Source organism: Pelophylax lessonae, assembly GCF_965119305.1.
Source record: "Pelophylax lessonae genome assembly, chromosome: 3".
NCBI lineage: Eukaryota > Metazoa > Chordata > Amphibia > Anura > Ranidae > Pelophylax > Pelophylax lessonae.
The window spans coordinates 562,827,451-562,853,104 of NC_138770.1; the positions used below are offsets into that span (position 1 = coordinate 562,827,451).

General features: G+C 44.7%; 1 protein-coding gene across 2 annotated transcripts in view; it reads right to left on the reverse strand.

Annotated features, from left to right (window-relative positions):
* Window positions 1-25,654, reverse strand: part of RALGAPA2 (Ral GTPase activating protein catalytic subunit alpha 2) — a 685,399-nt gene that overhangs the window by 485,953 nt on the left and 173,792 nt on the right. For both annotated transcript variants that reach the window (XM_082251348.1, XM_082251349.1), the window contains exons 13-14: window positions 6,648-6,796; window positions 2,427-2,538 (exon numbers count right to left, since the gene is read on the reverse strand). In XM_082251348.1, coding sequence (XP_082107474.1) covers window positions 2,427-2,538; window positions 6,648-6,796 — 261 coding nt within the window. The remainder of the gene's footprint in view (window positions 1-2,426; window positions 2,539-6,647; window positions 6,797-25,654) is intronic.

Here is a 25,654-nt window from a genome sequence, read left to right on the forward strand (position 1 = left end):
TCAGTTACAGCCTGCGAAACCAGACCAATAGCAATTATTGGTCTGAAAGCTGATCCAATCAAGGAAAACATGGTGTGAGACATAGCTTCTATCTTGCGATCCACTGGATCTTTAAAAGACGGAGCGTCTTCTAAAGGAATAACCGTGGCTTTATTCAATCTAGCAATAGGTGAATCCACCACAAGTGGTTCTGTCCATTTCTTAATAAGGGTTTCCTCAAACGGATAACGCCTGTCAATGCGTTTAGAAATATTAAAAGTGCGTTTTGGCAGACGCCATTCTTCTTCGATTGGATTGCCAAAACATTTGGGCAATGGAAAAACCTTCGCCACTTTGATGCGCTTTTTAGTCCCAAAAGGGATCTCAGTTTCAGCTATTTCTGATGGAATACCCTGTAACCTTAAAGTCTCTTGAACAGATACAATGAGTGCGTTTACCAACGCTTCCTCTCGGGCTATGGCGGATGCCGAAACATCCTCCTCACTGTCTGAAGAGACAGGACCCGAGACACCAATACCAGATGAAGTACCTGCAACTGCAGAAATAGGCTCAGAGTCTGAATCCGAGGTTTCAGATAATAAGGGGTTAGGCGGGGGTCGCTTTCTTGCGCCCTGTCCCTGACAAGCCACTTCCACCCGGGACACAAAAGTTTCCATAATAGCTGACAAAGATTCAATTGTCAATGGGGTGCTGGAGGATCCCGCAGACCCCTCGAGGGGATCCGGAGGAGATACATGAGTGGCAGGGTCCATGTTAATACAGGACACCTTTGCCAGCAAAACAAAAAAACTTTTTCTTTTTTTTTTTTTTTGTGTGTCTCCCCCTAGCGCAATAGCGCCCCTCAGAGTACCTGCTTCTCGATCCCAGAGAGAGAGAGAGGGACCCCCAGGGCTCACCAACCGATGCAGTGCAGTTTCCAACAAACTGCAGTCAGCGTCTGTCTACACAGACTGGAAGGAGCGGTTTGCTTTTTCCCGGGCAGAAGGCGTGGCTCCGCCCCCTGTGTACGCCTTCCGGCGTTCCCAGCCCTCCACGAGGTAGCTGGGCTCACAAAACATGGCCGCCCCCATAGAAGAGACATAAGACTCCAAAAACATGGCGGCCGGCGTGACCTGAGGACATACATGCATTCGGTCTACGGCAAAATGGCGGCGGACTGCCGATATCGTCTTCCCAGCACATCCACCTGCACTCTGCTAAGAGGTGACATATGGATCTACAGAGATACACTGCACATAAGGTAGGATTATACCTCCTATGTCTGCTGTAATGTTACAGTCTGCTGGGTAGAGTGTTAGCTCTTGAACCAAGTCCACTTCCCACAAACACATGCTGTATTACAAGGGGGACTTGTAAGTATCAGATAAATACTGACCATATATGGAGGGGCCCATAATATATACTGCCTCATAATGAGGAAAAAAGGGAACGTTTACTCACCATACCGAACCGACAGGCACCCTCTCTTCACAATACCCTCTCCACCGGGGTGGGGGTTTGTGGACGCCTCGACTCTCTGGTACCTGGCGTCCAAGCGAGACTTTTAACTCGCAAAGTCAGTCCCTTTACTGGGACTCCGTCGCGGCCGACCCAGCGCACTGGTCTGCACGCGCTCGTAGGCAGAAACCGGGGTGACCACTGGATCTCAAGATCCAGCCCGTCGCCCGGCCCCGCATACTTACTTGAATATGTCGCGGCCGACCAAGCGCAATGCCATGGTCTGCGCGCGCTCGTAGGCCGGCTGGGGTGACCACAAGTGTCGCCCAGTCCGGCATTTTTTGCTTGAAGATCTCACAGGAAAAAAACACTGGAGAAAACTACCTAAAAAATGTCTTTTTCTTAAAGAAAAAAAGTCTTGCCAGGACCAAAAGATCCCAGCAAGGAACTTAGGTCCTTACTCCTGACTAGACAGAAAAAAACTGATTCCCTGTAGCAGAGAGAGGGAGGATATACCCTCAGGGACTGCCCCTAAGGTGGAGCCAGAACGTTTTGTCATTCTGCCTAGTCCTACTCCTGCAGAGACAACATAACCCAGCTCTTGAGAATCAAGACTACGTCTGTCAATGAGCGATAGAGAAATAAGGTTTTAAAACCCTAACACACACTTTTAAGGGTTATTTAGATAAAGCTGATCTCTTTTACATGGGTTTTTTTTTTTTTTTTTAAACCATCAAAGCCCAGTCCTTTTCAAATAAAAGAGAACATGTCATACTAGAAAAGTCTTCAAGAAAAGCCTCAGAGAGGAATGATCTGATTTTAATCATAACACAACACTGCATTATTGACTGCATGTGACTGGTATTGGGCAGGGTGGGAGTTTTATTGGAGACAATATTCTACACTGGAAAACAATGCCTCAAGTTCTAAAGCTTTAAAACTATTATGAAGAAAGGGTATAGAAAAGACACCAAATGTCTGTATCATACCCGGAATAAGACACCAGCAAGATCCTGAGAAAACAAGTCCTTTTTTGAGGGATCCTTTGGTTTCTGAACAACTGCTTCTGTTATTCTCAGCAGTATCTGCAGCATCTGCTCCCTGTGCAGACAAGATAAAAGATTTGTCAGTAAAATGAACAGAGTTATTATCACATTCTCCTAAATCTAATTTTTAAAATTTTTTATCTTTCGCGTCGCATCTTGAAGTTTTATTTCATACAGAGAATTAAAGACTATGCCCACAGTAGTCTACGTATAGAAATAAGAGTCCTTGCACACTGTCCTTATAAAATGCTGTTTCTACAGGGATTTTGCCTGTAGAAGCAGCCTAATGTTATCCTATGTGTCCATCTACACAAGGATGCTAATCTCAGAGAAGTTTTATTGCAGAAAAAAACGCAAAACACACCTTAACCCTCCTAAAACCCGGTACAAAAACAATCTATATGAGCATTTTTTTTCTACCCAAAAAACAGGCGTTTCTTTAAGTCCAGTGTGCATGGACCTGAACTATAATCAACAACTGTATAGGTGCTACAACCTCCCGTTATAACCTGTGGCTATAATACCGGTGTCCAGGCTAGCGCAGCTGAAGCCTTATCCATATCAATCAAGATAGAGAGCCAGCACCATGGTATATCTTCTGAAAACATGGGCTTTTTTCAATAAACAAAGCACCTTAACAGTCACAAATGTCAATGTGTTTCAGCCAGTAAGGCCATTATTGGCTGAAATGCGTTATTGGTAACTGTTACCGTGCATGTTTATTGAATAAAGCCCATGTTTGCAGAAGATATACAGTAGTGCCGGCTCTCTTTCTGGCTAAATATAATCAGCATTTTTACTGATGGGTTATTCATTTAAGACCAACTAATGACATGGGAAGTCTGCTTTTATTCAGTTTGATCAGACTGAAAGGCTTGAGAAAAAAAAGAGCAGTACTGTATAGCACAGTCAGTATACAGTACTGCTAAGCAGGAAGACGTGCTTTAACATGTAATGACCAAATCTGAACTACATATATAATTACATACTCTAGAAAAACAATTAAAAACATTATCGCTTATTGCTAATTAAAGCTACAATAGCCCTATTCACTGCTAAATATAATGAAAGTTCACAAAAACTATAACGATGTGTTGCGCATTAAAATCACACTAAACTCTGGTTTAAAAAAAAAAAAAAAAAATCAATTTGCGTTATGTATTTTTTAACTCAAAAAACATACCTTCAATTGTGCTCAGCCTCCTACAAATCTCTATATTCCTTTTTTTTTGTCTTTTTGTACTGTGAACTGACTTCCTGTATGTTTATTCTCCACGGTCCCTAGATGTGAGCTAAATAGGGGTATGTGGATGTGGTGTATCTGGACTTTCCTAAAGCATTCTTTACAGTCCCCCCACAATCGCTTAATTTACAAAATAAGGTCTGCAGGCATAGATCACAAGGTTTGCTTTTGGATAGAAAACTGGTGGCATGTCCAAAGGGTGGTAATAAAAAATGCGTACTCAGACTGGTCAGGAGTGGTAAGTGGGGTCCCCCAAGGCTCAGTCCTGGGACCAATATTGTTCAATTTATTCATAAATAGCATCAAGGATGGGATCACTAGCTCAATCTCAGTTTTTGCAGATGACAAAAAGATATGCAGAGCAATAACTTCACATCATGATGCAGAAATCTTCCAGAATGACCTGAACAAAATAACAGAGTGGGCAACTACGTGGCAAATGAGGTTTAATGTGGAGAAGTGTAAGGTATTGCACTTGGGGAATAAAAACATAAATGCAAAATACGTGTTGGGGGGGAATCTCTGTGGGAATCAAGAATGGAGAAAGATCTGGGAGTCTTAGTAGAAGACAGGCTAAGCAATAGCATGCAATGTCAAGCTGCAGCTGCCAAAGCCGGCAGAATATTATCATGCATAAGGAAGAAGATATATTCCAGGGATAAAACTATAATCCTACCACTTTATAAAACTCTGGTCCAACCACATCTGGAGTACTCTGTTCAGTTCTGGTCACCAATACTCAGAAAGGATGTGCTAGAACTGGAAAGAGTCCAAAGAAGGGCAACTAAGCTAATTAGGGGATTGGAGGACCTAAATTATGAGGAGCGTTTACAAGCACTGGATTTATTCTCCCTAGAGAAGAGATGCCTGAGAGATGACATGATAGCGATTTACAAATACCTCAACGGTGATCTCAGCATAAAAAAAAACGATTCAGTAGCAAGGAGTGTAAGAGCACACAAGGACATACAATGCGATTAGAGGAGAAGCGATTTAACCTTAGGATACGCAAGGGGTTTTTTACAGTAAGGGCAATAAGATTGTGGAACTCTCTTCCACAAATGGTGGTAAGTGCAGGGAGTATGGCTACTTTTAAAAGACTCTTGGACATACACATCCAAGAACAAAACATTCAGGGGTATGGGAAATGAATATGTCCACACACAGCTACACAGGTTGAACTGGATGGACTGTTGTCTTTTTTCAACCTCAACTACCACGATGTAACTATGTATGTCCCCTGTATGTAGGAACATAGCCACCCTCTCTTGCTCACTCCCAACTTAAACTATGGACTATAGGATTTGTAGTCTGAAGAAAGCAGTGCACATGACTGCAACTAACTTGCATGGCTTGTTTCAAACAGAGAAAAAAGATAGAGGTTTTGGAGCTCACAGAGAACATTATAAGAAGGCAGAAAAACACAGTGAGAAACAACTTCAAGAAAAATGGGGTCATCAACTAGTGGATGTGTATGAATTATTTTTAAAGAATAAGGACACTGTTTAGAGTCCTTTTAAGATTTTAATTCAGTTGACCTGAATGGCTTGCACCCAAAATTCAGCATCAAGAAAAGGATATTTTCTTTAGTTCATGAATCTTGCTGCGTTAAAAAAAAAAAATCCATGAAAATGGATGGTGATTTGTCCACTTTAAGCACATCCTTTAGACTTCCCTTCGATTCAGGTTGTACCTAGAAAATGGCCGCCAGTGCAAGTTCTTAGTAGCCGATAGACTTTAACAATAGTATGAGAAAAACATAATTAGGATTTGAAAAATGAAATGCAAAAGGTTTTGAAGGAAAAAATAAAATTAAGGAAATTGGCAGCTTATAAGAACATCTGAATTGCCAGATAGGAAAATGTAGGATTTGAGGTCTCTGAAGTTGGCTCAGGAATTAGTGTCTAGTATCTGCAGTAAGACACATCTTGGAAACATATAAAAGCCTGATAACTTGGCACTGCTAGGTGGTAAATAGATGTTTGTTGCTTGGTGGCTTCGAAAACATCCCTTTGATAAAAAGAATGGTTCAAAGGCAGAAAAGTGGCACGTCCTGCTCTATCATCAGTCACATTTGAACAAAATAAAAGCAAACATCAGAAAGGCCTGTAACCTGACAAAGTACACCTCACTCCTATTGGCAACTATTTCAATGGCTTTAAATGAACGCTAGACAATACAAAGCTGTTTTTACAAAATAGGCAGAGGGAGAGGACTGTTTAAGAACCCTATCATTGTAAACCAAGACTTTAGGACTGAATATGCACACGATGTAAGCCATTACTGGCTTTTAGAACTTTCCGAATCTTTTATTTCAAATATCTCAAAATGTATCCCATTGTAGCTGAAAAAAAAAACTACAATAATGCATATTCCATTATTCCGAGAAAAAAAAATATTTTAATGTTAATGCTAAAAATGATCTTCATTACACTGCTGAAATCCAGTTAGCGGTTTTAAAGTAGTTCTAAACCACTTAGGATTTTTTTTAACCTTAATGTATTCTATGGATTAAGGTGAAAAACCCTTCTGTACTGCAGGAATCACCCCCTCCCCGCACCCCCCGTTTACTTATCTGAGCCCTAGCCACTGTTTCCCTCCCCCCTGGGAAGGTTGATAGCAGATTGGCTCCCGCTGCTGTCAATAAAACATTTTGGCGAGCTTGCAGGGGGCAGGGCCAAGCTGCCTGCTCTGAGTCAATTGACGCAGACAGGGTGGCTCAGGACCAAGCACGCACGGTGCCCTCATGAAAAGTGGCTTTCCATGGGGGCACTTCCCAAAGAGGAGGAGCCTGGAGCACCGACAGCGGACTCGAGAAGAAGAGGATTGGGGCTGCTCTGTACAAAACTATTGCACAGAGCAGGTAAGTATAGCATGTTTGTTTTAATAAAAAAAAGCTTTAGTATTCCTTTAAGGTTTACCAGGTCTTTTTATCCATTGCGAGGTCCATGATCATTCGCCTGTAAATGCTTAAAACAGATTTGCAGGCTTCCACTTGTTCCTCCAACAGCAACGGGACTTCAGGACATGGTTCCAGCAAGAAGACGTTTGCAGAGTTCGTCAAGAACACCTAAAAGTAAACAAGGATTCAAATTTTTACACACATTTTTACAGCTACATTATTGAAAATTTCAATTACATAAAAAGCTAATGCAATAAACACTAAAGATGCTCCAGACCAAACTAAAGAGACCCTGTCACCAACTTAAAAAATTGCCGGTAAAAGCACAGAAAAAATAAGTATTCTAAATACTTATTGCAGCATCTTTCCATTCTGTAAACAATTTTTTTATTTACTAATATTGTATTTCTTAGCCTGCTAGAAAATTAGAGTAATCCAAGCGATTTAGGTAGCCATCACTGCCCCCTCCCTCCTTGCATGTCACTGCCCCTCCTCTTCTGGGAGTGTCTAATAACTGTCTGTGCTGGCCATGCATCTTTAGCCCCTCCCCTCGCATAACATAACCTTTTATCTAGCATGGGGGGGGGGGGGGGAGCAAGAGTCAATACTATAGAGAGTGTCAAATGAGTGAAAGATCAGAGTCTGCTGGGCATGCAACCACAACATGCAAGAACTTAACTGTAGTCTCTGGGGCTTTTGGATATCTATACAAGGGAGGCTTTTAGAGGTAAATAACATGCAAAAAAAACATGTACAGTGCCTTGCAAAAGTATTCATACCGCTTGAAATTTTCCACATTTATTCATGTTACAACCAAAAACGTAAACATATTTTATTGGGATTTTATGTGATAGACCAACACAAAGTGGCACATAAATGTGAAGTGGAAGGAAAATAATAAATGGTTTTCAAAATTTTGTACAATTAAATGTGTGAAAAGTGTGCCACATTACCGTTTTTGCTTGTAGCATGACAAAATGTGGAAAATTTCAAGGGACAAAATACTTTTTCAAGGCACTGTACATATAATCTTATGGATAGACTGTTGTTAAAACGATTGGTCCAGAAACCAGGTCTGTTAAACCAACCCAGCTCTCTCATCTGTACATCCTCATCTCCCAGCGCAATTTTCACATTTCTGCTATGGGCCCATTTATCTGCCTATTCATAAAAAAAATTGTTGTTACTTTAACCACTTTACCACTGAGTACCGTAGTACTACTGCGGCAAAGTGGCTCGTTATCGTCTGACGACGTAGACCTACGTCGTCAGACACTCCCCCTTCTCGGCGGCGCTCGCGCGCCGCCGGAGGCTCGCTCCCACTGTATTCAGTCACAGCGGGAGTCGGGCCAGGGGAGGAGCAGCGGCGATCGCCGCCGCTCTTCCCCGATCGTCGGGGATCTAGTGTGGAGGTCCACCTGCTTGTGTAAACACAAGCGGGCGGATCTTCCAAGTGACAGGCAGGGTCAGATTGCAGGGTTCAGCATAGCTGAACCCTGGATCTGTCCTTGTGTCACTCAGTCACCTCCCCCCCCCCATGTCAGTAAGCACCAGGCATACATTAACCCCTCCCTCTCCAATAAAATTAACCCCTTCCCTGCCAGTGTCATTTTTACTGTTACAGTGCATATTTATAGCACTGATTACTGCAGTAATGTCACTGGTACCCCCAAAAGTGTCAAAAATGTCAGTCAAGGGTCCGATCTGTCCGCCGCAATGTCGCAGTCCCGCAAAAAAAAAAAAATCGCAGATCGCCGCCATTGCGCGTTAAAAAAAAAACCACCAAAAATTACAGAAATCTTTCCCTTTGTTAGTAAACGCAATAACTTTTGCAAAAACCAATCAAAATACGCTTATTGTGAATTTTTTTTACCAAACATAGGTAGCAGAAAACAAATTGGCCAAAAATTTAAAAAAAAAATTGATTTTTACATTTTTTTGGAGGGAATTTCATATAAAAAAAATGTGAAAAATATTGTTGTTTTTTCAAAATTTATGCTGTTTTTTTGTTTATAGCGCAAAAAGTAAAAATCGCACAGGTGATCAAATACCACCAAAAGAAAGCTCTGTTTGTGGGAAAAAAAGGACATAAATTTCGTTTGGGTATGGCGTCGCACGACCGCGCAATTGTCAGTTAAATTCGCACAGTGCCGAATCGCAAAAAGTGGCCCAGACGCAAAAGACAGCAAAATGCTCTAGTGGTAAAGTGGTTAAAAAAAACAAAAGTAACACATATATAATTTTTAGGACAACAATGCTTTCTTTTGCTGACACTGTCTTGCAAAAAATTGTTTATTTCCAGTGCGGAAAAAACGTCTCTACTTTGATAAGTTTCAAAGAGTAGTGTTACTGTACATGCAAAATTTACAAATGAAAAACCAGGATATTTTCTCCAATTTTGCACTTTAATGCAGAACTGAAAAAAATAATGAACAAAACAATAAATAAATAAATCATAATGATTAGACAAATAGGCATAAACAAAAAAAATCACCAGGATAATAATAGCAATGGGGAGAATTGGAATTTTAAAATAATTAGGGTTAATTCATTAATAAGGGTAAAACAATGATTAATAAGGGGTTCATTAGGGAAAAAAATTGGATTTTTGACTTACCGTAAAATCCATTTCTTTGATGTTCATTGACAGACACAGCTCCCGATATTCCTTACCATTGGCTTATACTGCGCCCTACAGGAGTAGGACACTAGGCAGAAAAAGAATCTGGCTACGCCTATGGGCAGTCCCAGGTGGTATACTCCCTCTCCCTGCTATAGATACCCAGTTTTGTTACAAGCACCGCCAGAAGAATTACAACTCCACAGAGGGGTGGGTGCTGTGTCTGTCAATGAATATCAGAGAAATGGATTTTATGGTAAATCAAAAATCCCATTTTCTCTTTCGTTCATTGACGGACACAGCTCCTGATCTTCATAACCATTGGGACGTCCCAAAGCAGTGTTAAAGCATGAGGGGAGGGAACAACAAAAAAAATTCCCCAGGCTAAACAGTAGCCAACCAGGCAAGAGCAGCTCAACCAAAACAACCGGAGCCCACCTGAAAAAAACAGTACAACCTCAAAGAGGACCAGGTTCTCTAAACCGCAGCCTGCAAAACCTTGCGGCCAAAAGAAGCATCCGCAGATGCCAACACATCCTTTTCATACAACTTTTGTGAAATTGTGCACCGACGATCAGGTGGCCACCTTGTAAACCTGCGTCAGTCACTGAAGCCTGAAGACGGAAAGCACAGGAGGCACTGAGCACCCAAGTAGAGTGCGCCTTGACAGTGAAAGGAGGAACCTGACCCTTGATGGAAAAGGCCTGAATCACTGTCTGTCTGATCCATCTGGAAATGGTCGCAGAGGAAGCGGACAACCCTTTCCGAGGTCCATAGTGAGTCTGACTTCTGTAGACTCCGTAGCTGCCAGGTATACCCTAATTGCCTGGGCCACATCCAAGGCATGCAAGGCAATTTGCTTTGGATGTTTCGGCCTGGGACACAGGGAAAGCTACACAATGTCTTCATTCAAATGAAAATCAGAGACAAGCTTTGGGAGGAACGACGGGCAGGGGCAAAGAATCACCTTATCGCTGTGAATCACCAAGTAAGGTGAATGACAGGATAATGCCACCAAATTCTGACACCCTGCGCACAGAGGTAATAGCCACCAAAAATGCCACCTTCTGAGACAGCGTAAGCAAGGGAACCTTCAAAATACTTTCAAAAGGAGGCTTCTGGAGGACCGAAAGCACCAAGTTGAGGTCGCTTTTAAAAAAAAATATAAAAATGAAGGAACACTATCATTGTTTAATTGATACAAAGAATATAACAGAATATGTAAAAAAGAAATCAAGGATGCAAAAATTCAAAATGAATGACAGATTGCAAAAGATAGTAGGACAAACCCCAAGAAATTCTTCAAATATATTAATAGTAAAAAGGTTAGGTCTGAGCATGTAGGCCCTTTACAAAATTACTCAGGAGTGGGTGACTGGGGACAAAGAGAAGGCAAATTTATTACATACTTTCTTCAGCTATGTGTATACAAAGGAGCATGGGGGAGCTCATGACCATAATGAGGATGGTATTGACACAGCCCCAAATGATCCACAATGGCTCAAAAGTGATATGGTCCAGAAAGATTTAGACAGAATAAGGGTGGATAAAGCGCCTGGACCAGATGGCATCCACCCACACATCCTAAAAGAATTGAGTGCTGTAATTTCAAAGCCTTTTTTCTAATTTTTAGGGACTCGTTAAGGACTGGATTAGTACTGGATTGGCGTAGGGCCAATGTGGTGCCTATATTTAAAAAGGGATCAAAGTCTTTGCCAAGTAACTATAGACCTGTTAGTTTAACTTCTAAAGTCGGGAAGATACTGGAGAGTTTAATAAAAGACCACATAGATGAGTTCTTGCTGGAAAAAAATATTTTAAGCAACAGACAGCATGGATTCATGAAAGATAGAAGTTGTCAAACATACCGGATTTCTTTTTATGAGGAGATAAGTAAAACCTTGGACAGAGGGGTGGCTGTGGACGTAGTATACTTGGATTTTGCACAAGCATTTGACACAGTTCCCCACACACAGCTAATGTGTAAGGTAATTTCTACAGGCTTGGAAAGAACAGTTTGTAAATGGATAGAAAATTGGCTAAAAGATAGAATTCAGAGAGTAGTGGTTAATGATTCTTACTCTGAATGGTTTAAGGTTATCAGTGGTGTACTCCAAGGTTCAGTGCTGGGACCCTTACTTTTTAATACCTTTATAAATTATATAGGGTCTGGGATTAAAAGTACCATTTCAGTCTTTGCAGATGACACCAAGCTTTGCAGTAGAATAACTTCCTTACAGGATGTCTGCAACTTACAAGCTGACCTCAATACATTGTTTCATTGGGCAACTATGTGGCAAATGAGGTTTAATGTTGATAAATGTAAAGTTATGCACTTGGGGGCTAAGAATATGCATGCATCATACATACTAGGCGGAGAAGAACTGGGGGAATCCATAGTGGAGAAGGATCTGGGTGTTCTGGTAGATCATAAGCTTAACAATAGCATGCAATGCCAAGCTGCAGTTTCCAAAGCAAACAAAGTCCTTTCTTGTATTAACAGAGGCATGGACTCCAGAGAGAGAGATATAATGTTGTCCCTGAACAAATCATTAGTAAGATGAGTAAGACCTCATCTGGAATATGCAGTTCAGTTTTGGGCACCAGTTCTTAAAAAGGATATCGGGGAACTGGAGAAAGTGCAGAGAAGAGCAACCAAACTGATAAGAGGCATGGAGGAGCTCAGCTATGAGAAAAGATTAGAGGAACTGAATTTATTCTCTCTTGAGAAGAGGAGATTAAGGGGGGATATGATCAACATGTATAAATACATAAGGGGTCCATATAGTGAACTTGGTGTTGAGCTGTTCACTTTAACAGAGGACAAGGTGGCGCTCTTTACGTCTAGAGGGAAACAGATTTCATCTCCAAATACGGAAAGGTTTCTTCACCGTAAGAGCTGGGAAAATGTGGAATAGACTCCCTCCAGAGGTGGTTCTGGCTAGCTCACTAGATTGCTTTAAAAAAGGCCTGGACTCCTTCCTGGGTGTACTTAATGTAGCACTGCCCCCTAGAGGGCTGCTGAGAATTGTACTTTCTGGATTCCCCTGGGTTACCCGTAGTAACAGTCTGTAGAAACGTATCACTTTAGACACTTTGCTCAGACAATGAACAGTCTAGGGGATTTTGTTTTTTATGTTTTATTTTAGAACTGGGATGGGAGAAGGGATGAGTGGGATACTCCAAATATTAACTATGCACAAATCGTGAGGACAACTGAGGGTAGTGAGTGCGTCAAGGCCGCTGCTTCACCTTGCCACTGAAGTGACGATAATGAATATGATCCTGAATTAGTTCCTCTTCAGGGTCCTAACTTGGCACCCCCCTTTCTTACTTTCTGTGCATGCTAGCCCCTGCCCACTGACTCCACTGGAGTGGTCCTCTTCCTGGGCAGACCCCTGGCAAGCTTCCTGGTACTCATGGACATTGTTTTTCACAAAAGTTGCTCTGCCTTCAGCTCCACTCGTCCGTATCCACCGGACCTCCTGGCTCAGCACCACACTTCTACCTCACTAGGCCGACCGCCTGTGACCACCTTCCATACAGACAGAAGGAGAGACAGCCGTTACCCTCCTCCTGGGACCTGGATTTCCGCCCAAAAACACCCTGTCACATGTACCCCTGGCTTTTAAAACATATCCCAGGATGCACCACTGTTGTGCCAACCCACTGGGATAGTCATAAAAGCATGTGTGTCACTGGCTGGGTTTCCTCCACTGCCCAACAGGCTCCCCTATTGGATACAGTGGGGACACTCCCTCAGACCAGATGAATCACACATGGACACATGCAACAGGCCTAACTACTGATCAGGCTCCCCTGATAAGCAGATGGAGCAGACTATGGTTTACCTGCTGCTCCCCTGATAAGCAGGCAGAGCAAACTATTTACACTACCTAGCACCTGTCTAGGAGGGTGCTACATCAATATAAGTGGGTACTAATATTTATAGGTAAAGTTGATCCAGGGAATATCCGATTGCCTCTCGGGGGATCAGGAAGGAAATTTTTTCCCCTGCTGTAGCAAATTGGATCATGCTTTGCTGGGGTTTTTTCGCCTTCCTCTGGATCAACTGCGGGTATAGGATTGTGTAGATGGGATTATATGGTTGGGTTTTCATTACTGTTTTTTTTTTTTATTGGTTGAGCCAGATGGACTTGTGTCTTTTTTCAACCTGACTATGTAACTATGAAACTATGTAACAGGAACCACTGGAGGAACCAAATGTTGGACACCCTGAAGAAAGGTACGCACCAGGGAATGTGTGGCCAAGAGTCGTTGGAAGAAGACCGCCAAAGCCTGGCCCTTGATGGTACTCAAGGCCAATTTCTGTTCAACCCCCCATTGAGGGAAGGTCAAAATCCGAGCCACCAAGAAGGAGCGAGGATGAGCACCAAGAGACTCAAACCACTTAATGTACGTCTTCAACGTACGGTGGTGGATCTTCCTAGAAGTAGATTTTCTAGCTTTTAACAGCGTTGGAATTATAAACTTAAATAAACCTATATCCATCAGCACCTGGCGTTTAACAGCCAAGCCATCAAAGCCAGCAACTAAAGCAGGATGGAAGATCGGTCCTTGGGGCAGCAGATCATCCCTAAGAGGAAGCTTCCAAGAAACGTGGGCGACCAGCCACACCAAATTGGTGTACCAAGCCCGGTAGAAGTAGGACGCCGCCTTCCACTTCTATATAGAGAAGGGTATCCGCAAATACATCTTATCTCCAGCACTGTACAAGTGGATACAATTACCTACATTCTCCTATCATATGGAGACCATAAGTAGAGACCTAGTGTTAGTTCCAGTATTTCGGATCCTCGTCGGAATCCTCGTGGGACCAATCCGGCAACAGTGTCCACTTATATGTTGTAACATCATTTACACCAGAGAAACCATATGCACACAAATAAACCTCTACCTCTCTTATTCTTCTGGTGTTCTTTTATGCCTTGTCGCATATTAAGTGACGTTGTTACCCACGGCTGCCCTTGTCATCATTAAGTGACCCTTGTGATATGAATGAAGTGGTTCCAGCAGACCCCTGAAGAAGAATACGCTCGAAACCAATGGGTCATGCCTGGTATTCATGCATTCACATAGTCATTTGACATCATGACTCATTGTTACTAACCGTGATTTTTTTTATTTCATTATGTTATGCTGGAGAAGATGGCAATATGGAAAACATTACCAAAGTGCGCTAACAAATAATGAACCAAGTGTTCAAAGGTACATGGATGGTAACCGGATTTAAAAAATCATATGCATTCAGTCCAAAACAAAAGTGCAAAAACTGTGAAAAAGTCTTTCTTTTCAAATTGGAGTGAAGGTAAGGGAGTGTTGGGAGGTGGGTGGGGCCTCGTCCCAAAAAAATGATCCAAAGTGATTCTCAGTGGCCTGATATACACATGTGGACACCCAGTGTTAGGAGTGGACTCTTACCACAATGTGGAGAGATGTGAGCATGTACTTGGTTGTGTCTAGAAGTCCCCAACTGATCAAGCTGGCAGGGATGGCTCTCGGAATGGACCGGAACAATCAGCTGCTTCCGAAGTGGGGGGGGATCTGTAGGCTTCCAAGCAGGGGGAGATGCCAAGACAGAGCAACCCAGAGAAAAGAAGAGGACTATAGTGCATTACCTTCGACTTTAATGATAAAACGAATGAGGGTACACTTACACATTCCGGACGAACAAACAGCAAATACAGGGCGGTCGCGGGTGTCTGCAGTACAAACCGGGACCTATGACAGCACGGCTGGCTCCCCCCGACGCGTTTCCACTAACAAGTCGGCTTCTGGGATTGGAGCTCCAATCCCAGAAGCCGACTTGTTAGTGGAAACGCGTCGGGGGGAGCCAGCCGTGCTGTCATAGGTCCCGGTTTGTACTGCAGACACCCGCGACCGCCCTGTATTTGCTGTTTGTTCGTCCGGAATGTGTAAGTGTACCCTCATTCGTTTTATCATTAAAGTCGAAGGTAATGCACTATAGTCCTCTTCTTTTCTCTGGGTTGCTCTGTCTTGGCATCTCCCCCTGCTTGGAAGCCTACAGATCCCCCCCCACTTCGGAAGCAGCTGATTGTTCCGGTCCATTCCGAGAGCCATCCCTGCCAGCTTGATCAGTTGGGGACTTCTAGACACAACCAAGTACATGCTCACATCTCTCCACATTGTGGTAAGAGTCCACTCCTAACACTGGGTGTCCACATGTGTATATCAGGCCACTGAGAATCACTTTGGATCATTTTTTTGGGACGAGGCCCCACCCACCTCCCAACACTCCCTTACCTTCACTCCAATTTGAAAAGAAAGACTTTTTCACAGTTTTTGCACTTTTGTTTTGGACTGAATGCATATGATTTTTTAAATCCGGTTACCATCCATGTACCTTTGAACACTTGGTTCATTATTTGTTAGCGCACTTTGGTAATGTTTTCCATATTGCCATCTTCTCACGTTTAATTTAAATTTCAGTGCTGCTTTCACTTCACTTCTCATCACTTCAGGACTGCGCACCTATTTTCTTTCACAATTATGTTATGCTGCACACAGAAGTCTTTTCATTACATTGTTTTTAAATGTTGATTGAATAAAACTTTGATGCTTTTACTATACATGGTTGTACCATGTACGTGGTTTTGGATGCTAAGGTCGCCCTTATAGTCCCACCTCCTCAGGGGAATTCCTTTCTTTGATATTCTATCGGGATGATGGCCACCTGCATCCAGACATGCATGGCTAGACCAATCTTGCTCGGTGTACCAAGCCCAGCAAGGCCAGTAAGGAGCCACTAAGATGACCAGAATCCCTTCTGCCTCAATCCTGCGTAGAAGTCTTGGCAGAAGTTTGAGAGGAGGCAAGACATAAATCAGACGATACTGACCATACGGCACCACCAGCGCGTCTGACATCTGCCAGAGGATCTTGTGACTGAGCCACAAATCTCTGCACATTTCTGTTGAGCCAAGATGCCAACAGATCCACCTCAGGGATGCCCCACCAGAGACACAACTGATGAAACACCCCGGATGAAGGGACCACTCCCCTTGGTCCAACGCCTGCCAACTAAGGTAATCCACCTGCCAGTTTTCCACCCCAGGAATGTAAAAGTTCTGCCCACCTTAGAATGCCAGCTACCTCCAGAGCTCCAAGCACATTTTGTACCCCATTGGTTATTGACATAAACAACGGCCGTGGCATTATCCTAATGAATGCACACTGGACATCCCTGAAGATGATGGTCCAGGCACAGTATGATCGCTCGTCCAGATAATTTTTCCAGTGTCCAGATCCTGAGCAGAATTTTTGCTGAGGATGCCTTCCCAGCCAGACAGGCTGGCCTCTGTGGTGACCACTGACCAATACAAGGGGAGAAAGTATATAAGTGGAAATATCCGCGCTATGGAGAAAAAGGTGAAACGGATGCTGCCTACCTCAAAAATATAAACTGTGAGGTCAATATTCTCTAAGAGAGGGGTGGTGAGGTAACTGGCGCTGCCGATAGGTGTGTGAAATGTGTAAATGCCACAATTAATTGCAGTGACTCATATGCAGAGATATAAGCTGCTATAGATAAAAGCCTTATAAATAATATAAATAATATACATATAAGTGCACCATCAAGTGCAATAACTCATATGCAAAATTAAAAACATATATAGTTGCTATAACTAAAAATTCATCAACTATATAAATTCATCAGCTATATAAATATAAAGTGCAACAGTGTAAATAGTGGATGAAAAAAAAACGATCGAAGAAATATAAACGTGTATATAAAAGTGCTCAGTGTTGAAGGTGACCAGAAAAGATACTGGTCTATGGGCTATAATTGATTCACCAAGAAAGGGTTAAATTGAAACAAACCCACGTGTATCAGCCAAGGCTGAAAAAAGGTTTAAGAGTGTAAGTGATTCCAATATGAGTGAATATGGAATATGAAGAATAAAAATATAAGTGGTTCCAGTAGAAATTAGAATTATTTGTTACAAGAAAGTGATCAAATGCAAAGAGGTCCTATATTGGACTGTTGAAAAAAAATGGATTTTTGTAAGAACTTACCGTAAAATCCTTTTCTCTTAAGCTCATTGACAGACGTAGTCTTCTTGATTCTCAAGAGCTGGGTTATGTTGTCTCCGCAGGAGTAGGACTAGGCAGAATGACAAAACGTTCTGGCTCCACCCTAGGGGGCAGTCCCTGAGGGTATATCCTCCCTCTCTCTGCTACAGGGAATCAGTTCTGTTTAAAGCAGTACAGAGAAATTAACCCAACCCAACTCAATGATAGAGGGGCGGGTACTACGTCTGTCAATGAGCTTAAGAGAAAAGGATTTTACGGTAAGTTCTTACAAAAATCCATTTTTCTCTATCGCTCATTGACAGACGTAGTCTTCTTGATTCTCAAGAGCTGGGACATCCAGAAGCAGTGCCACAAATGAGGGGTGGGATTGACAAAATCAAATCCAATCTAGTAGGCCCAACCGGTGCCAAACTAGAAGTTTTAAAGGCTCATTATAAACAAAGAATGAGACTAAAAGAAAAAATTTTCCAACGGAAAAAAACCCTCGAGGTAGACCACTGGTCTCCTCAAATTGCGGCCTGCAAAACCTTGCGGCCAAATGAGGCATCAGACGATGCCATTACATCAATTTTATAATGTTTAGAGAAGGTATGCACCGACGACCAGGTAGCCGCCTTGCACACCTGGACCACTGACGCCTGATGGCGAAAGGCCCATGACGCACTAAGTGCCCGAGTGGAGTGCGCCTTAACAGGGAACGGGGGCTCCCGACCCTTAATAGAATAAGCCTGTACTACCGTCTGTCTGATCCATCTGGAAATGGTCGCGGCAGATGCAGGCAACCCCTTTTTGGGTCCATCTGGGATCACAAAAAGTGAATCCGTCTTGCGAAACGAGTCTGTCGTTTTCAAGTATACCCTGATCGCCCGGACCACATCCAAGGAGTGTAACGCAAACTCCCGAGGATGACTGGGCTTAGGACACAGGGAAGGTAATACAATTTCTTCATTCAGATGAAATTCTGAAACCACTTTTGGTAGGAAGGATGGATTCGGACGAAGAACCACCTTATCTCTATGAACCACCAGATATGGTGAACGACAAGATAATGCGGCCAGTTCTGACACCCTGCGTGCAGAAGTAATAGCCACCAAGAAGGCCACCTTCTGGGACAACGTGGGTAGAGGAATCTCCCTAATATCTTCAAAGGGAGGTTTCTGAAGAACCGACAACACTAAATTAAGATCCCAGGGGGGTAACGGCGCGTGCACTGGCGGAGCCAGATGTCGCACCCCCTGGATGAAGTTCCGCACCAAGGAATGAGTAGCCAAAGGCTTCTGAAAGAAGATGGCTAATGCTGAGACCTGACCCTTGATAGTACTCAAGGCCAGTTTCTGCTCAACCCCTTGTTGCAGAAAGGCCAATATTCGACTAATCGAATAAGACCGAGGACGGAACCCCAAAGGTTCACACCATGCAATGTAGGACTTCCATGTGCGATGATAAATCTTTCTGGAAGTCGCTTTCCTTGCTTCAACTAGAGTAGGAATAACTGAAGCTGACAAACCTTTGTCCTTCAGCACCTGGGTCTCAATAGCCAGGCCGTTAAAGCCAGCGATCGTAAAGCAGGATGGAAGATCGGTCCCTGAGACAGTAGATCCTCCCTGAGAGGAAGTCTCCATGGGACGTCCGCCACCAGTCTGACCATGTCGGCGTACCAAGCTCGACGAGGCCAGTCCGGAGCTACCAGGATTACTGGGATTCCTTCCTCCTCTACCCTGCGAAGAAGTCTTGGCAGTAACGCGAGAGGAGGGAAGGCATATATTAGCTGGTATTGCCCCCACGGGGCGATCAGTGCGTCTGCGGTTTCTGCTAGAGGATCGCGGGAGCGAGCCACGAATCTCTGAACTTTCCTGTTGAATCGTGATGCCAACAGATCCACATCCGGGGTGCCCCACCGTAGGCACAACTGGTGGAAAACGTCTGGATGGAGGGACCATTCCCCCTGATCCAGGGTCTGACGGCTGAGATAATCTGCCTGCCAATTCTCCACCCCCGGAATAAACACCGCAGAGATTGCTGGAACAAATCGTTCCGCCCAGCGAAGAATGCAAGCCACTTCTTTGGCCGCTCGGACACTCTTGGTGCCCCCCTGATGATTGACATAAGCCACGGCCGTGGCATTGTCCGACTGGATCCGAACCGGGCTGCCCTGGAGCTGCTCGGTCCAGTGAATCAGACAAAGTCTGATCGCTCTCAGTTCCAATACATTTATCGGTAATCTGGATTCTTCCGGGGACCAAAGTCCCTGGACAGATAATTGACCGAGAATTCCTCCCCATCCGGATAGACTGGCATCCGTGGTCACTATCGTCCAATATATTGGCAGAAATGACTTTCCCTGGCTGAGCATTGGAGACCGAAGCCACCAAACCAGAGACTCTCTGGTCTGTTTGCTCAATCGGATCTGATTGTCCAGGGATTCCGGATTCCGATTCCATCTGAGGAGAATCTCTTGCTGAAGAATTCGGGTATGGGACTGGGCAAATGGGACTGCTTCGAATGAAGCCACCATCAACCCCAGAACCCTCATGCAAGTCCGAAGGGAAGACCAGCTGTTGGACAGTAACAACTGGACTGCTGATTGAATCTTTCGGAGTTTCCCTACCGGAAGGAACACTCTTGTCCTGACTGTGTCTAGAATTAGACCCAGATATTCGAGCCTCTGGGTGGGAACCAGAAAAGACTTTTGCTGGTTCACCAGCCACCCGAATTCCTGTAAAGAAATCATAGTAATTTCTATGTTTTGTAGCCAGGTCTGAGGAGACTCTGCATGAAGCAGAAGATCGTCTAGGTAACCTAGAATCGATATACCTCTTTGGCGCAGAAGTGCCAACATTGGGGCCAACACCTTTGTGAAGACCCGCGGAGCCGTGGCGAGACCGAAAGGTAACGCCACAAACTGATAGTGGTTCTCCTCTACGGAAAAGCGTAGAAAACGCTGATGTCCTGCGAAAATGGGTATGTGAAGATAGGCGTCCTTGATGTCTATGGACGCTAGGACATCCCCTGGATGCAGGAAGGCTGCTACCGTGCGAATGGACTCCATTCTGAATCTTCTTATGTTGACGAAAGAATTGAGTGCTCTTAAGTCCAGAATTGGACGCACTTTGCCCTCTTTCCTGGGTATTGTAAACAGGTTTGAATAAAACCCTTGAAACCGTTCTGTCCAAGGAACGTGGACTACCACTCCTTGTTGTAGTAGATCTGTGACTGCTCTCCGCAGATCTTCTAGACGATCCGGAGATAGTCGGATATTGGAAGGGAAGAATCGCGCCGGTGGGAGAGATCGAAACTCGATCTTGTACCCTGACTTTATGACTTCGCAAACCCATTTGTCCGGGATTCTGGAAAGCCATGGATCCGGGAACCGGCGAAGACGTCCCCCCACCCCAGTTATGGGTGGGGGCGCACCTTCAGGCTTTGGATGGTTTATCTTCAGGTCTGGAGGGGGCGGGCTTTTGCTTGCCCGACCAACGACCCCTGACGCCTCCTGCAGGAGCTTTGGAGGACTTAGTTTTTTCACCCGCTGGACGAAAAAACCTCTTGTGAGCAGAAAAAGAAGGCCCTCGTCTTTGACGAGTTCCTCTACCTTTAAAATTTTGCGGTAAAAAGGTGCTTTTTCCACCGGTGAGATCCTTAATGATCTCATCTAAGTTGGCTCCAAATAGACGCTCTCCTGAAAAGGGGATATTAGCCAATGCTTTTTTGGAACCTTGGTCGGCTATCCAACCTTTTAGCCACAGTGTACGCCTGAGAACCACTGCTGAGACTGATGCTCGCGCCATTAATGGAGTGGCGTCTAACGCCGCATCACATACAAACTGTAACCCCTGTATCATTTGTTCCAACAAATCTGATACCGCCTGAGGGACTTCTTCTAAGTCCCGGCGTAACCACTTGGTCCATTCAGTTACAGCCTGCGAAACCAGACCAATAGCAATTATTGGCCTGAAAGCTGATCCAATCAAGGAAAACATGGTGCGAGACATAGCTTCTATCTTGCGATCCACTGGATCTTTAAAAGACGGAGCGTCTTCTAAAGGAATAACCGTGGCTTTATTCAATCTAGCAATTGGTGAATCCACCACAGGTGGTTCTGTCCATTTCTTAATAAGGGTTTCCTCAAACGGATAACGCCTGTCAATGCGTTTAGAAATATTAAAAGTGCGTTTTGGCAGACGCCATTCTTCATCGATTGGATTGCCAAAACATTTGGGCAATGGAAAAACCTTTGCTACTTTGCTCTTGAACCAAGTCCACTTCCCACAAACACATGCTGTATTACAAGGGGGACTTGTAAGTGTCAGATATATACTGACCATATATGGAGGGGCCCATAATATATACTGCCTCATAAATGAGGAAAAAAAGGGAACGTTTTACTCACCATACCGAACCGACAGGCACCCTCTCTTCATAATACCCTCTCCACCAGGGTGGGGGTTTGTGGACGCCTCGACTCTCTGGTCCTGGCGTCCAAGCGAGCTTTAACTCGCAAAGTCAGTCCCTTTACTGGGACTCCGTCGCGGCCGACTCAGCGCACTGGTCTGCACGCGCCCTTTAGGCAGAAACCGGGGTGACCACTGGATCTCACATCCAGCCCGTCGCCCGGCCCCGCATACTTACTTGAATATGTCGCGGCCAACCAAGCGCAATGCCTGGTCTGCACGCGCTCGTAGGCCGGCTGGGGTGACCACAAGTGTCGCCCAGTCCGGCATTTTTGCTTGAAGATCTCACAGGAAAAAAACACTGGAGAAAACTACCTAAAAAATGTCTTTTTCTTAAAGAAAAAAAGTCTTGCCAGGACCAAAAGATCCCAGCAAGGAGCTTAGGTCCTTACTCCTGACTAGACAGAAAAAAACTGATTCCCTGTAGCAGAGAGAGGGAGGATATACCCTCAGGGACTGCCCCCTAGGGTGGAGCCAGAACGTTTTGTCATTCTGCCTAGTCCTACTCCTGCGGAGACAACATAACCCAGCTCTTGAGAATCAAGAAGACTACGTCTGTCAATGAGCGATAGAGAAATATATACTGGCCACGTCTTCTGAAGACGTCATTGATGACGAAACGTCTCAAGCGTAACCACGTCACTTCCGCACTACTGGAACGCAGATCTGGCGGTTGGCTAAGACAGCGTCCGGAAGTCACCGCGAAAGAGGGTCTTGCGGTCCCTGTCGCTCGTTTTACCGATATTAAATGTGAGTAATATGCTTATTTGATTCAATAAAGGAAAAGATTGTTACCCGTACGTCACTATATGAGGCTCTTTTTTCCCCAATATGACCACGGAAACATCACTGTTGGATATGCATTGTATTTGAGATCGCTTTACATACTATATATATATGGGATAAGAGGATCCAGGATCGGGCACTGGAGAGATCGGTATATAAGAGCATTACCTTTTTGAGGGCATACCTTGCCACCTACACGCTGGTTACCCCTGTAGGGGTGCAGCTTTCCTGTGAGTGCGGGAGAGATAGTAAGGGGGGAGAACTGTTTCCTCACCCTGGCTCCAGAATCAGACCCAGATAGTCCAGCTTTGTGGACGGAACCAGAGCAGACTTCTGAAAAAGAAAGAATCCAGCCGAACTACTTCAGAGTTCGTATGGTGATTTTCAGGTTTTCAACCAGAGCAGAGTAGGGGACTCTGCTTGTCGAAGGAGGTCATTCAAGTAGCCCAGTACCGTGATCCCCCAATGGCGCAACAACGCTAGCACTGAGGCTAACACTTTTGTGAAGACCCCGAGGAGCAGAGGCGAGACCAAAGGGTAATGCCACAAATTGATAATGCTCCTCTCCCACAGGAAAGTGGAGGAAGCGCTGGTGACCAACACATACTGGAATGTGAAGGTAAGCATCCTTGATGTCGATAGAGGCAAGAAAATCCCCCTGATGCAGGGATACCACCAATGGACTCCATCCTGAGCTTCTGCACCCGCACAAAGCAGTTCAGCTCCTTGAGTTCCAGGATTGGACACACCTTGCATTCCTTTCTGAGAACTGTGGAAGAAAAGTACTTTCTCCCCCTGTGAGACCTTTAATGATGTCATCCAGGGTAGCCCCAAACAGACCATTCCCTTGAAAGGGGAGATCAGTCAAGGCCTTTTTAGAAGTCTGATCTGCAGACCAGCATTTAAGCCAAAAGACACGCCGAAGGACCACTGCTGAAACATAGAGCAGAGCCACTAGGGGAGCCGCATTCAAAGAGGCATCACAGATAAACTGCAGCCCCTGGACCAGCTGTTCTCCCTCTAGTTCACGGCGTAAAAAGCATAGCCCACTCGGTCAGAGTTTGCAACAACAGGGCAATGGTGAATACCTGCCTCAGTGCCGAACCAGCCAGAGTTTACATATTGCGGGCCACAGCCTCTGCCTTCTTGTCAGCCAGATCCTTAAAGGCTGGGGACTCTTCAACCAGAATCATGGTTGCCTTGTTCAATATGGAAACTGGAGGGTCCACCACCGGTGGAACAGTCCACTTCCTAAAAGCTTGCCGGCCGCCCGCCGCATATATACTGCAGCAGGTTGGCTCGGCTGCGTGAATCGCTGTAGCTGTACGGCGGTTCGCGGGAGGGCTCCTGGGGGCGCGCACCTGTCCCCACTAGGCAGCGGGGATGCCACCGGGCACCCGCGATCGCTTCACAGCAGACCGTTGTTCTCTCTGAAATTGTGACAGAGCGCCTGTGATCCTCCTATATAGGATCACAGGTCTCTGTGTTCATTTCACAAGTTCCTCCCCCATACAGTTAGAAAACACTCCTAGGCTCAAATTTAACCTTTTGATCACCCCTAGATTAACCCCTTCCCTGCCCGTGTCATCATTAAAGTAACAGTGCCTATTTAGTAATATTACTGGTCCCCTCAAAAGTATCAAAAATGTCAGTTAGGGGTCCGATCTGTCCACCGCAATATCGCAGTCCCGCTAAAAATCCCAGATCGGTGCCATTACTATTAAAAAAATAAAATAAAAACAAAGACAAATCTTTCCCCTAGTTTGTAGACGCGATAACTTTTGTGCAAACCCATCAAAATACGCTTATTGGGATTTTTTTTGTAGCAGAATACAAATTGGCCAAAAAGGATGAAAAAAAAGTGATTTAATTTTTTTTAGTAATGTTATATAGCAGAAATTAAAAAATATGTATATATTTGTTTTCAGAATTGTCGCTCTTTTTTTTGTTTATAGCGCAAAAAAAAAAAAAAAATGATTAGGTGGTCAAATACCACCAAAAGAAAGCTCTATTTGTGGAGGAAAAAAAGGACATAAAAAATAGCCTGGTCATTAAGGGGGCAAATCCTTCCGGTTAAGAAGTGGTTAATAAGGGATTCCTCATAGGGGTAACACTTAGTAAATCGCTTATGTACCCCAAGGGGACGCTTTGGTTGTCCCCATTCTTTAGTGACAATTCTGTCAAAATAGGTGGGGATAGAAAACCCCTTTGCCGTCTGGATGGCTTGCGAGTGGCAAAGGGAACCTGCGCCTCCACCGCAGCTGCATCCTCCATCTTCAAGGTCTCATGCACAGATACAATCAGTGGATCCACCAGCGCCTTTTCGTGCAAGGTTGCAGATGCGGAGGAATCATCCTCACTATTTGAGGATTCAGGGTGCGTGGTCGTAGACCCAACAGGGTGACGCACATCCGTGGTGGCCGAATCAGGGTCAGGATCTATTGAGACAGATGAGGCAGGGGAAGGTGGGGGGGCGCTTTTTGCTAGCCCATTGCCCGAAAACCACCTCCACCCGGGACACAAAGGACTCCAGGACTGCCGTCAGTGCATCTATGGATGGTTGGGACCCGGAGGGCCCTACAGCCTCAGAGAGGTAGTCAGGTGGGGAGTTGTGCTCCAAAGACTCCATGAGTCATCAAGGGTACCCCACAAAAAGTGTAAAACACTGCAAAGTGAAAATCCCCACTGTGTTGGCAGCATTACCCGGTCGCCAAGCACAAGCACTAAGTGATCCAGAGCAGAGAGGAAGAGAACCCCACCAGACTCACCACCCAGCAGAAACAGGCACCTGCAGCCACCAAGATAGTCTGCATTCCACATGCGGTGATAAGGAAGTGAAAGAGTCTGCACCAGGGGATGAGAAGCGGCTCCAATTCTCGGTATACAGTCTGCAGAGAGCCAGTGGCTGTCAGTCAGCGGCTCTCTGCTCGGCTCCTCACTGGAGAGTCTGGCTGTGGAGAGGGTGAAAGCAGTTGGCTCAGACACTCAGCGGCACGCTGAGAGGCTGAGCTAGTTACCAGTCCAGCCATAAGGTAGATACCAACTGTCAGTCAGCGGCTGTCAGTCAGGATCTTTCCAGAGCCTGGTCCGGCT